The 14,687-nt window shown below is 36.4% G+C and overlaps 1 protein-coding gene across 2 annotated transcripts in view; it reads right to left on the reverse strand.

Moving 5' to 3' along the window:
- Positions 1 to 1,711: 1,711 nt before the first annotated feature.
- FANCB (FA complementation group B) overlaps positions 1,712 to 14,687 on the reverse strand; it is a 34,929-nt gene continuing 21,953 nt past the window's right edge. For both annotated transcript variants that reach the window (XM_053579981.1, XM_053579980.1), the window contains 5 exons: positions 14,451 to 14,579; positions 12,289 to 12,455; positions 3,041 to 3,471; positions 2,698 to 2,935; positions 1,712 to 2,215 (listed from right to left, as the gene is read on the reverse strand). In XM_053579981.1, the coding sequence (XP_053435956.1) occupies positions 1,801 to 2,215; positions 2,698 to 2,935; positions 3,041 to 3,471; positions 12,289 to 12,455; positions 14,451 to 14,579 (1,380 nt within the window). In that variant the 3' untranslated portion in view covers positions 1,712 to 1,800. The remainder of the gene's footprint in view (positions 2,216 to 2,697; positions 2,936 to 3,040; positions 3,472 to 12,288; positions 12,456 to 14,450; positions 14,580 to 14,687) is intronic.

Consider the following 14,687-nt stretch of genomic DNA (forward strand, 5'->3'; position numbering starts at 1 on the left):
GTTGATTATTCTTTCAGAATATATCACAGGCAGTTTCTAAAGACAGCACATAACACATACTGTTTCTAATTTCCACAGTTAATTCTGAATTGCATTCCCATTTGCAAAAAGTCTGAAATATTTTGCACTGACATTTCACAGAGATAGAGCTGTAGAGTTCTATCTCAATTTGGAATGGATTACTAGAAAAAAGCATATTCTATGGACTATCATAAAATCTAAGACAAGAAACTAATAACCTATGTTCTCTGAAACCATTTGCATCACCAGATCATTAGGTATAAATACTTCTAAGGCATGGGGGGATTTAGCACTTCATAGCTGCAAGCATAAGATGCCACTTTCTATAATCATCTTTATTTCTTTCAACTAATAGAAACTTCTATCCCACTTAAGGATTTTAGAGTAAAAAAGACCAGGAATATTTCTTTTGCCCTATATCCTTTTGTGTCTTTTTCTCTCTCCTGACACTCTATTAGTCTGGAATTCTTATTTTTCAAGAAAAAGAGACTAGGTTGAATTTTTATGCCTTTGAAATGTACCTCACTGGACCCCTTACAAATCACTTCTTAGCTAAAGTGAATTTTCACTTATTTTTAAATTTCAAAGTCCCCAAGGGTACCATATTCTTTATGTTACTTTAGTTAGAATTTTTATTTTAACTTTGCCTAGAGTTGGAATTTCAGATGGCCTAAAAGCATTTTCAATTTTTTTTTTTAAAAAGTAGTAGCCTGTGAGGTATACTTAACCTTTTTTTTTTTTTTTTTGTAGAGACAGAGTCTCACTGTACCGCCCTCAGGTAGAGTGCCGTGGCATCACACAGCTCACAGCAACCTCCAACTCCTGGGCTTACGCGATTCTCTTGCCTCAGCCTCCCGAGCAGCTGGGACTACACAGGCACCCGCCACAACGCCCGGCTATTTTTTTTTTTGTTGTTGTTGTTGCAGTTTGGCCGGGGCTGGGTTTGAACCCACCACCCTCAGCATATGGGGCCGGCGCCCTACTCACTGAGCTACAGGCGCCGCCCGGTATACTTAACCTTTTATAAGAGATACGCTTTTCAGAAAAATGCTTTACAATGTTCACATTGTTATAGACTCACATAATTTTAGAGCCACTTTCTAATAAAATTCAAATTAACAAGGGATTCAAAAACTTTCATTTTTATGCCCTCACTCTGACACCCTGCCATTTAAGTTTACATAGTAGCTTGATATGAGTATTTGCAGGAACTTGTAAATCCTGACTTCTCTTAATTTATCTGAAGTTGTTTTTTTACATGCTAAGTTTTACTAAGCGGACTACAAGAAACGGATTCCGTTTTTAAAATGATTTAGACTAAAACATTATTATGTCATTTCTGTCTTCACATTAAGTGGTAACTTTAAAACAGGATTTTTCCACCTCTGTATCATTGACGTTCTAGGTTGGGTAAGTCTTTGTTGTGGGGACTTTCCTGTGCCCCTATAGTAGGATGTTTGGCAACATCTCTAGTCTCCTTTACCTAATAGATAACCATAGCACCCTTGCCTTACCCTGTAACTTCTGACAACCAAAAACTATCTCCAGAAATAGCCAAATACCCATTCCGGGGTGTGGGGGGGTGGAGAAGCAGAAGAAGGCAAAATGTCCCTAGCTGAGAACCACTACTCTACAAGGCATACTATTTTCTGCATCAAAACTAAAGACTCTATTACAATAAGTTGCAAACTTTATTTTTAAAAAGGAGGTAATATCAGGTGGAACCAAAAGTTTATGGCAGTGAAAATATTTTAAAATATGATCAAATTGAAAGTATAATTATAAATTGGTCAATTTATGTGCAGTGAGGTCTGATTTCAACTGAACCTCAGCTACTTTCAAAGTCAGTGCTCTGTAAAGGGCACCACTCACTTTTGGCTTTGTTCTCGACATTTTCTTCTTTGCTCTCTGGACTTCTTTTCTGTACCAATGAATTTCCTTCTCTTTGTCTGGTAAAGCAGCTGCAACAACACTACTCTTTCCTTTGCTTGCTTCACACCTCTGCATAAAGTTGCTATCAACTTTAGCTGAGGATGAAGAAAGAGAACCAAGGATAACCAATTCCTTCTCCAAAGATAATGCCATATAATCAATCAGGAAATCTTCATTTTCTAATTTTAGATTTCTCAACGAACAGTTTATAGGGAGAGCACTGATGAGCTTATGAAGGCACTGGAACAAAACTGTCTGATTCCTGAAATGAAAAAAAAAAACAAACACAGTATTATAAAAATCTGTATAGCCCAAGTATTCTTGTATAACATACTGTAGTAATCAATTTTCATTTATAAACACTGAAATATTGAATAGAAGCAATAATGCATGTGCTCATTGATAAAATTCAGACTGTAGCAATTGAATGTATCCCCTATCAAGTCAGTTAATATTAATATTGTTTTTAATTAATGTTTTTTTGCTGAATAATAAGGTCAATATATTTCTAAAAGTTTTACTGTGGAGAAATAAATGTAAATTCCCAAATAATTACATCCTAAAAAAAAAAACAAAAACCAATGTAAAATTAAAAGAGTTCATCAGTTTTCAGTCATGCTACACCAAGCCATGGCTCTGACATGTTCCTTTACAGCACAGAATTCTATGTAGGGATCTCTGTTGGTCCACATATTCATCATACTCATACATACTGACTTCCAATTCCAATCTGATGGGCATTACCTGGAATAGATTATTAAAATCCCTTCAAATAGTGTTCTTTGTTTCCATTTAAAGAGTGTCCCATAGAAATTTCCTGGCCTTTTACAAAAGCACACTTCTGGAAATTCTTTGATGACTTCACATTTCATGAGTTCTAACAGCCATGCTTTCATTGCTTTCAGGGGATATCCAGGTGACGTGATTTGAAAACAAGATTTATGGAATGCTGCGAAAAGTGCAAAAAGATCTTCCTTGTGTTCTACAAAAAAAAGTCACAAACTCTGTCCATTATTAGATAAACAGATTTCTTAATTTTTTTCTAATTCAATTAAATATATGATTAAAAAGTACTAACAAAAATTACCTATAAGTTTCTTCTTTGGAAATGTCAGTAGGCATTTCCCACTTGAAAGATCTTCTAGTCTTACAAAAAGTCTGCCACACTGAATATAACGATCTTGAGGATAGTCATCGTTTTCTCTCTCCGTAATATGTAGTAGCACAATGCAACAAAATTTACTGAATGCTAAAAGTGGCGAAAGAGATGTTACAGCAGTAATTATCTGCACATATTTTTTCTTAGATGGCTGTTCACAAAGAAAGCTTTCCTTTTTCTCACTATCAAGGGTCAACTTGATTTTTTTTGCCTCTGATCCTATTTCATACGGCATCAAGTGTGGTTCTGGCAAAGAATCCATACTCAACTTAATCACCCTACTTTGACACTTAATAAGCCGAGAGCTGGAGGCAGGGGCTTGATCCATTAATAATGATAAAGTCGCATCATTCTGGGACCTGTAAAAAACCCAGAGTTTGGTTTAATCTAAAAGTTCATTCTTTAAAATCAAATAGATGATTAAATGTCATACAAACAACAATAAAAAAATTTTATTGTCTCCTTTCCTGGGAAATACCATTTCAAATGTAAAACATCAGAGAGTTACGAGTAAAAGCCAAACACATTTCTAAAGGTCCTATGATAGCATTTCTCTTGCAAAAGGCAAACAAAAATATTATAGATTTTATGGATTTTAGAAAAGTAATATTTTAAGATAGAGGAATGGTAAAATAATGGCTAGATTTTATTTTTGAGGTAGGTTTTTCTCCCTGCTCTCTTTAAATAAGAAAAACACTACTCATATTTCCTAAGAGTGTATTTTGGTAATAATTTAGAATGAAAATATCGCTAAACTAGGAATTTCATTTTATGTTCCCCTAAATGACTTGAATAAAATCTGCTTTTTCACATAGAATATTATTTATTCCTCAGCAATTCTTTTCAGATTTACATTTCTAATAATTTACAAGTAAGACACATGCTTGTTTTAGCACATTCTAACATTACCAAAGTTGATAAACAGGTGAGAATGGTGACATGACCAAAGAGAGGATTTCAATGGAGAAATGTTAACCACTGTGATAAAAATGTGTCAAATGGTTTATGAAGTGAGTGTATGATGCCCCATAATCATATCATTGTATACACTTATGATTTAATAAAAAAATTAAAAAAAAAAAAAAAAAAAAAAAAAAAAAAAAAGAAATTCCTTTAATACAGGAATTTCACTGTATATCTAGTGGGTAATACTAAGCATTTAAAATGAGCTTAAAGGGCGGCACCTGTGGCTCAGTTGGTAGGGCGCCAGCCCCATATACCGAGGGTGGCGGGTTCAAACCCGGCCCTGGCCGAACTGCAACAACAACAAAAAAAAATAGTCGGGTGTTGTGGCAGGCGCCTGTAGTCCCAGCTACTCGGGAGGCTGAGGCAGGAGAATCGCCTAAGCCCAGGAGTTGGAGGTTGCTATGAGCTGTGTGATGTCACGGCACTCTACCGAGGGCAATAAAGTGAAACTCTTATCTCTACAAAAAAAGAGTTTAAACATCTTAATTTGTAAAGAATCATTTTTTGGTAGCACTATTCTATGAATATTGCATATATGTTGTGGAATGAAGCAAATGAGTATGAAATTGGGATTTTTCAATGAGGGAGAAAAGATACAGATGCAAGACTTTTACATTAAGGAAAAACCTTAATGTCTTTAGTCTAAATTGGAAGTATCAGCAAAAACTTACGCTTTTCTTTTAATCTCAAAACAAAGAAAACCACAACCAGCCAAACTAACAAAAACCATATCTCTTACATCTCCTACTTCTGCCCACCAAGAAGGGCTAGGACAACAATCCACTTAGGAGCAATGACTACCTCTTGTGCCCAAACTCCGATCCTTAAATTAGGAACTATATTTCAAGTTCTACCTAAATAAATGATGAGAAGTTTCTTTTTATAGAAGCATTTTGGCTAGTAAATCAAGAAGCAGTAATAGGCCAAGTGCAGAGGTTAACGCCTATAATCCTAGCACTCTGGGAGGCTGAGATAGAAGGATCCCTTAAGTTCAGGAGTTTGTGAGCAGCCTGAGCAAGAGCAAGACCTCATCTCAAAAAAAAAAAAAAAAAAGAAGAAAAGCAATAATAGAATTAGAATATCGGGCGGAGCAAGATGGCAGCCGAGTAACAGCTTCCTTGCATCTGGGCACCGTGAGTCTGAGGAGATAGGACTCCAGGCATCTCTGGCTGGAGGGATCTGCCTATCATCACCCCTGAGAGGATACAGGGAGTCAGCGAGAGACTTCTGGACCCCAAGAGGAGGACTAAAACAGTGGAAAACCGGCAAGTGGTCGCGTGTGTTCAATCCGCCTAAACCCGCCCGCAACTGTAAGTTCAGTAGCAGCGAGACTGCAAACCAGAAAGGCCTTACCTGTGAACTGTTTTGGTGTCTTTGGACTTGGCGCTCAGCTGAACTGCCATGGGGAGAGCCTGAGCGGAGTGCGGAGAACTTTGGCCGTTGTCTAGGGCCCCAGTCTGAGCTGCTGAGCCAGACGAAGCTAATAGTGTTTGGCTCTGGGTCACAGGCAGCCATTGTGAGCGATCTGCCCTGGCAAGCTCCGCCCTCATAGTCGCAGAGCTAGAATTGCGTGGGAGCTGGTAACCCAGCAACCAAGTAGCCTAAGGACGGGGTCTGAGCCGCCTTGCAGCCCTAACCCTCGGGGGCAGAGGGAGACCAGTTTTGGCACACAGGGTAAATGGATAGCCACTTCAGCAGTGATTCCAGCGACAAGCACTTCCCCTGGGAAAGCTTCTGCTCAGCAAGTGAACAAGTTCAAAGTGCCTTTTAAGTGGGCTGAAGAGAGATTTAGGGTGTCTACCTGCTGGGGTTTGAGAAACTAGCAGCCTCCAGTCGTATCAGAACTGTACATAACATCTCATACCCCACAAGACCACGTGTTGCCCAGACAATATTCAATAACATATACATACTGCTTTGTTTTTGTTTGTGTGTTTTTTTCTTCTTGGTTTGGTTGTTTTCTTCGTTTATTATGATGTTGTTGATTGTTGTATTGTTTTTTAAGTTCAACCTTTTCCATACAGATCCTTTTTCTTTCTCAATTTTTCTAGTTTAATTATAATTTCCCATTGCTGCCTATTTCAATAATTAGAACTTCATTTTTGTTAGTGTTTCTACTGCTATTATTTGGTTTTTCCAGCCAATTTTATCCCGTAAAGTTTTCTGTTTGCTTGTTTTGGTTTGATTTATAGCATTTTTGTCTTTCCTCTCTACTTGGTGGAGGTGGGGTACTGTGTCTGACCAGGTTAGCAAAGAGCTGCTGACCTCAAGGGAACCACCCAACTGGGCACCCCCAGAAGGTGGTTTTTTTTTTTTTAAGGTTGTATCAAAGTACCCTACTGTACACCTATATTGCTCTGTCTCCCTCTTTCTGTGCCTCTCTTCTTTTTGTCAATATTCCTTTTACCCACCCCCACCCCTTTCTCTATTTTTCTTTTTTTTTTCTTATCACTCGGTCCTCCTTTCTTTCATCCCTTTTTTACTCTTCAACACCCTTCTGGTCCTGTAACCCTTAGTCCACAGGTACGAGAACTTAAAGACCAAGAGGAAGTGAAAGGAAAATTAGGGGAAGGAAACAGATAAAAGAAATTACTCATGAGGAAGAATCAGCAGAAAACTCCAGGCAACATGAAGAACCAGTCCAGAACAACCCCGCCAAGGGACCATGAGGTAGCTACTGCAGAGGATTCCACCTGTAAAGAAATGTTAGGAATGACAGAAAGGGAATTTAGAATACACATGTTGAAAACAATGAAAGAAATGATGGAAACAATGAAGGAAACTGCTAATAAAGTGGAAATTAACCAAAAGGAAATTCAAAAACAGAATCAAATAAGAGATGAACGATATGAAGAATATAAAAAGGATATAGCAGAGCTGAAGGAAATGAAACAGTCAATCAGGGAACTTAAAGACGCAATGGAAAGTATCAGCAACAGGTTAGACCATGCAGAAGAAAGAATTTCAGAGGTAGAAGACAAAGTTTTTGAGATAACTCAGACAGTAAAAGAGGCAGAAAAGAAGAGAGAGAAAGCAGAACGTTCACTGTCAGAAATATGGGACTTTATGAAGCGTTCCAGCATACGAGTTATACGAATTCCAGAAGGGAAAGAAGAATGCCCCAGAGGAATGGAAGCCATACTAGAGAATATTATAAAAGAAAATTTCCCAAATATCACCAAAGATTCTGACACTCTGCTTTCAGAGGGCTATCGGACCCCAGGTCGCCTCAACTCTAACCGAGCTTCTCCAAGACACATTGTGATGAACCTGTCCAAAGTCAAGACAAAAGAAAAGATTTTGCAAGCTGCCAGGAGTAAGCGCCAGTTGACCTTCAGGGGCAAATCCATCAGAGTGACCGCAGACTTCCCTAATGAAACTTTCCAAGCAAGAAGACAATGGTCATCTACCTTTAATCTACTTAAACAGAACAATTTCCAGCCCAGAATTCTGTACCCTGCTAAGCTATGCTTCAAAATTGATGGAGAAATCAAATCATTTACAGATATACAAACATTGAGGAAATTCGCCACAACAAGACCAGCTCTACAGGAAATACTTCAACCTGTTCTGCACACTGACCACCACAATGGATCAGCAGCAAAGTAAGAACTCAGAAATTAAAGGACAGAACCTAACCTCCACACTGTTCCAAAAGATAAATCTAAGCAATGGACTCTCACAAAATAAGACGAATAGAATACTACCACACTTATCAATTATCTCCATAAATGTTAATGGCTTGAATTCCCCACTGAAGAGACATAGATTGGTTGACTGGATTAAAAAACACAAGCCATCCATTTGCTGTCTGCAAGAAACACACCTGGCTTAAAAAGACAAATTAAAGCTCCGAGTCAAGGGTTGGAAGACAATTTTTCAGGCAAATGGAATTCAGAAGAAAAGAGGAGTTGCAATCTTATTTTCAGATACATGTGGATTTAAAGCAACTAAAGTCAAAAAAGACAAAGATGGTCACTTTATATTGGTCAAGGGAAAAATACAACAAGAAGACATTTCAATTCTAAATATCTATGCGCCCAATTTAAATGCTCCCAGATTCTTGAAATAGACCTTACTCAGTCTGAGCAATATGATATCTGATAATACCATAATAACAGGGGACCTTAACACTCCTCTTACAGAGCTGGACAGATCCTCTAAACAGAAATTAAACAAGGATATAAGAGATTTAAATGAGACCCTAGAACAACTGTGCTTGATAGACGCATATAGAACACTCCATCCCAAAGATAAAGAATATACATTCTTCTCATCACCCCATGGAACATTCTCCAAAATTGATCATATCCTGGGACACAAAACAAATATCAACAGAATCAAAAGAATTGAAATTTTACCTTGTATCTTCTCAGACCATAAGGCACTAAAGGTGGAACTCAACTCTAACAAAAATGCTCGACCCCACCCAAACGCATAGAAATTAAACAATCTTCTGTTGAATAACAGATGGGTGCAGGAAGAAATAAAACAGGAAATCATTAACTTCCTTGAGCATAACAACAATGAAGACACAAGCTACCAAAACCTGTGGGATACTGCAAAAGCAGTTTTGAGAGGAAAATTCATCGCTTTAGATGCCTACATTCGAAAAACAGAAAGAGAGCACATCAACAATCTCACAAGAGATCTTATGGAATTGGAAAAAGAAGAACAATCTAAGCCTAAACTCAGTAGAAGAAAAGAAATATCCAAAATCAAATCAGAGATTAATGAAATTGAAAACAAAAGAATCATTCAGAAAATTAATGAAACAAGGAGTTGGTTTTTTGAAAAAATAAATAAAATAGATAAACCATTGGCCAGACTAACTAGAAATAGAAAAGCAAAATCTCTAGTAACCTCAATCAGAAATGATAAAGGGGAAATAACAACTGATCCCACAGAGATACAAGAGATCATCTCTGAATACTACCAGAAACTCTATGCCCAGAAATTTGACAATGTGAAAGAAATGGATCAATATTTGGAATCACACCCTCTCCCTAGACTCAGCCAGGAAGAAATAGAGCTCCTGAACAGACCAATTTCAAGCACTAAGATCAAAGAAACAATAAAAAATCTTCCAACCAAAAAATGCCCTGGTCCAGATGGCTTCACTCCAGAATTCTATCAAACCTTCAAGGAAGAGCTTATTCCTGTACTGCAGAAATTATTCCAAAAAATTGAGGAAGAAGGAATCTTCCTCAACACATTCTATAAAGCAAACATCACCCTGATACCAAAACCAGGAAAAGACCCAAACAAAAAGGAGAATTTCAGGCCAATCTCACTCATGAATATACACGCAAAAATTCTCAACAAAATCCTAGCCAATAGATTACAGCTTATCATCAAAAAAGTCATTCATCATGATCAAGTAGGCTTCATCCCAGGGATGCAAGGCTGGTTTAACATACGCAAGTCTATAAACATTATCCACCATATTAACAGAGGCAAAAATAAAGATCACATGATCCTCTCAATAGATGCAGAAAAAGCATTTGATAAAATCCAGCATCCTTTTCTAATTAGAACACTGAAGAGTATAGGCATAGGTGGCACATTTCTAAAACTGATTGAAGCTATCTATGACAAACCCACAGCCAATATTTTACTGAATGGAGTAAAACTCAAAGCTTTTCCTCTTAGAACTGGAACCAGACAAGGTTGTCCTCTGTCACCTTTACTATTCAACGTAGTGCTGGAAGTTCTAGCCAATACAATTAGGCAAGACAAGGAAATAAAGGGAATCCAAATGGGAGCAGAGGAGGTCAAACACTCCCTCTTTGCTGACGACATGATCTTATACTTAGAGAACCCCAAAGACTCAACCACAAGACTCCTAGAAGTCATCAAACAATACAGTAATGTTTCAGGATATAAAATCAATGTCCACAAATCAGTAGCCTTTGTGTACACCAATAACAGTCAAGAAGAGAAGCTAATTAAGGACACAACTCCCTTCACCATAGTTTCAAAGAAAATGAAATACCTAGGAGTATACCTAACGAAGGAGGTGAAGGACCTCTATAAAGAAAACTATGAAATCCTCAGAAAGGAAATAGCAGAGGATATTAACAAATGGAAGAACATACCATGCTCATGGATGGGAAGAATCAACATTGTTAAAATGTCTATACTTCCCAAAGCAATCTACCTATTCAATGCCATTCCTATCAAAATACCAACATCGTACTTTCAAGATTTGGAAAAAATGATTCTGCATTTTCTATGGAACCGGAAAAAAAACCGTATAGCTAAGGCAGTTCTCTGTAACAAAAATAAAGCTGGGGGCATCAGCATACCAGATTTTAGTCTGTACTACAAAGCCATAGTGCTCAAGACAGCATGGTACTGGCACAAAAACAGAGACATAGACACTTGGAATCGAATTGAAAACCAAGAAATGAAACTAACATTTTACAACCACCTAATCTTTGATAAACCAAACAAGAACATACCTTGGGGGAAAGACTCCCTATTCAATAAATGGTGTTGGGAGAACTGGATGTCTACATGTAAAAGACTGAAACTGGACCCACACCTTTCCCCACTCACAAAAATTGATTCAAGATGGATAAAGGACTTAAATTTAAGGCATGAAACAATAAAAATCCTCCAAGAAATCATAGGAAAAACACTGGAAGATATTGGCCTGGGGAAAGACTTCATGAAGAAGCCTGCCATGGCAATTGCAACAACAACAAAAATAAACAAATGGGACTTCATTAAACTGAAAAGCTTCTGTACAGCTGAGGAGACAATAACCAAAGCAAAGAGATAACCTACACAATGGGAAAGGATATTTGCATATTTTCAATCAGACAAAAAATTGATAACTAGGATCTATAGAGAACTCAAATTAATCCACATGAAAAAAGCCAACAATCCCATAGATCAATGGGCAAGAGACATGAATAGAACTTTCTCTAAAGATGACAGATGAATGGCTAACAAACACATGAAAAAATGTTCATCATCTCTATATATTAGAGAAATGCAAATCAAAACAACCCTGAGATATCATCTAACCCCAGTGAGAATGGCCCACATCACAAAATCGCAAAACTGCAGATGCTGGCGTGGATGTGGAGAGAAGGGAACACTTTTACACTGCTGGTGGGACTGCAAACTAGTACAACCTTTCTGGAAGGAAGTATGGAGAAACCTCAAAGCACTCAAGCTAGACCTCCCATTTGATCCTGCAATCCCATTACTGGGCATCTACCCAGAAGGAAAGAAATCCTTTTATCATAAGGACACTTATACTAGACTGTTTATTGCAGCTCAATTTATAATCGCCAAAATGTGGAAACAGCCTAAATGCCCACCAACCCAGGAATGGATTAACAAGCTGTGGTATATGTATACCATGGAATACTATTCAGCCATTAAAAAAAATGGAGACTTTACATCCTTCTATTAACCTGGATGGACGTGGAGGACATTATTCTTAGTAAAGCATCACAAGAATGGAGAAGCATGAATCCTATGTACTCAATTTTGATATGAGGACAATTAATGACAGTTATGGTTGGGGGGGGACAGAAAGAGCGAAGGAGGGAGGGGGGTGGGGCCTTGGTGTGTGTCACACTTTATGGGGGCAAGACATGATTGCAAGAGGGACTTTACCTAACAATTGCAATCAGTGTAACCTGGCTTATTGTACCCTCAATGAATCCCCAACAATAAAAAAAAAAAAAAAAAATTAGAATATCATGTTGAAATCCTAAATAATGCTTTTATTAGTTTTGTGTGTTATTATCACCACCCTGAAACTATAGCATATTGATTTCATAAACCTTATCCTCCTCATACTATTAAATCAATGCATTTAGTATGAAACATACTTCCAAAGCTCTACTGGCCAAGAGAGTAACTGTAAGATACACGTACTATTGAGCACTAGAAATGAGGCCAGTCTAAACTATGATGTGTTACACATGTAAAATACACAACAAATTTTAAAACCGTAGTATGACAAGAAATGCAAAATATCTTACTAATTTTTATACTGATTACACATTAAAATGTCTTAAATGTACTGATTAAATAAAACATCATTAAAATTAGTTTCCCCTACTTCTATTTATATTTTTTAATATGAGTACTAAACCATGAAAAATTGCATGTGGAACTGCATTAACTTCTATTGGACAGTGCTGTTCTGGGTCATCAAGATAGTGTTTAGTTTAGAATTTACTCACAGCTCTAAAGAAGATGTGGTTTTCACTCCAACAACCAAGCTATCATCTATTACACGATACCATATCTTCTCTACTAGTTGCTTTGAATCTTGAAAATTGTCTGGTACCTTTTCATCAAAGGTATCAACAGAATTTTCTTCTTTACCACAAAGGAGAGCAAGACATCCCTTATAGAAAATATGTTTAAAGTAACTGATTACAAAAAAAAAATGTACCAAATATAGCAAAACTAATAAAATTTAAAAAACCAAAACCACCTTGTGGCCACACCCTATGTCCTAAACATTTTAAAATAAATTATAATATACTATATTATAGGTCATATACAGTTTACTAAAATAAAATTTATAAAACACATAGAATTAACTATCTACTCAGATCAAGAAGCATGGCATGACTGGAAACAAGATGGGGTATCCAACATAGAGCCAGTAGGGAAGCAAATCTGGAGTCCATTTTGAAAAAATAATCTGACAATATGTTCCCTAAGTATACTGAAAATAATCCAAATTGTGTTTTATCAGTGACTTGCACTAAGCCTATAACTAGAAAAATTTGTATGAACAGAAGTGATTAAGCTATTTTTGGATTACTTATAGCTTATTGCTAAAATTTTATGCTTACCGTCCAAGTCATACACACTCATTCCCACATACATACAGATCTATAACATTAGAAATAGTAGTGGTAGAAATAGTAATAATAACACACAACATTTACTAAAGGCTTACTTTACACCAGGCTCTGTTCTAAATGCCATTCATATACCAATTCATTTAACCCTCACAAAAACTCTAGCACTCTAATAAATCAGTAGTATTGTCATCTACAGATAAGAAAAATGAGGCACATGGTAGTTAAATAACTTGCCCAAGGTCATATAGCTAGCAAGTAGCAGAGATGGGATCTGAACTGAAGCAAGCTAGTTCCAGAGCCCATGCTCTATTTTAATCATTACTCTATACTACCTCTCTATGTGGTAATTACTAAAAAAAGATACAGGCACTCAAATAATAGTAAACTAAACATGTTCCTACAAATCTTGACACATTTAGCTGAGTTCTGAGGCAGGCTATATTCATCTGAAAACTGAGGAAATTTTTACTAACTGCCAGGCTTGGTTTTAAAAATGACAAAGTAAAGGGTCAAAAACAGGTTCTTGCACATAGTGGTTTCAATAAATTAATTTCTAAATAATTTCCTCTTTATAATACTGCCAAAATTGCTGACGTGAGGAGGGAAAAGGAAAAGAGGAGACTTAATTTTAACAGTGATTTTTGAGGTTTCCCAGGAAATTAGAACAGTAATATAGAAATGTAACGTGTGTTTTGTTATGTTGTTTACAGTAACAGGATCATACTTTGGATTAAAACCCTTATATGGCTAAGACTTAACTATAGACACAAGGCATAGACCCTGACAGGAATGGCCAACTCAGAAGGAAGTCAGAGCTAGGTACTTAAAATGACTTGGAATAAAATGCAGCATTAAGTTTCTCTATGTCCGCCTTTTCTTGATCTGTAATTTACTATTTTGTGTCTGTCTCTGTATAGAATAAATGTGCATAAATACTATTTTTTATGAAGTCTGAGCATCCTTTCCTTATTTTCGGCATTACTGTACTGCACAAGTAACTACAAGGTACCTAAGGATGTTCTTATTAAGATGGTTAGCCTCAAGGAAAAAGAGAGTAAAACTGTAACAAACAGACCTGAAAAAAAGTGATATGGGAACATTTACTAGAGTAAAATAATATCCTTAGAAATTAACAATGCAATAGACTAAAAGAATGAATGTTAAATAATGCTCAGTATATTCTATTTAAGAAGTTAGAAAATAACATAATTCACTTAGATTTTCCATCCAAACCACACAAATAAGAAAGTTTAATAGCTAAATCTTTTTTAAATGAAAGGACTTGTTCTCCAAGGTTCCTGATAACTGAGATTTTAATTTTCTATAGAATTTTATGCAAATTAGCAAAATATTGGCTCCTTAATCAAGTATTTTTCAATGCCATAAAAGTCTACCATTATAATCCATGCCACTCTTCTTGATCCAATGAGCATCATTTTCTAATATATTCCCATTTAAGTAGCTCTTCAATAGCTTGCAGATTTTCAATTCATAAAATGATTAAATGGTCACATGATTAATTTTACCTCCTTTATACTTGATGTATTATCATCTTTCCCTTGAATCAGGTTCATTAAAGCTTTGGAAGATTGCAAAATAATTTTATCCTTTAACAAGATATGTTGTTGTAATCCCTGAACTGAAGCCACACCAACCTGTAAAAAAGAAAGAAAAATAGCTGTCAGAAACACAATTTCAAATGAAACTGGACATACTACTAATTCAGGAAGCTCTTTCTCCAAATGAGCTTATCAATTCATTTT

Source organism: Nycticebus coucang, chromosome X (genome assembly GCF_027406575.1).
Source record: "Nycticebus coucang isolate mNycCou1 chromosome X, mNycCou1.pri, whole genome shotgun sequence".
NCBI lineage: Eukaryota > Metazoa > Chordata > Mammalia > Primates > Lorisidae > Nycticebus > Nycticebus coucang.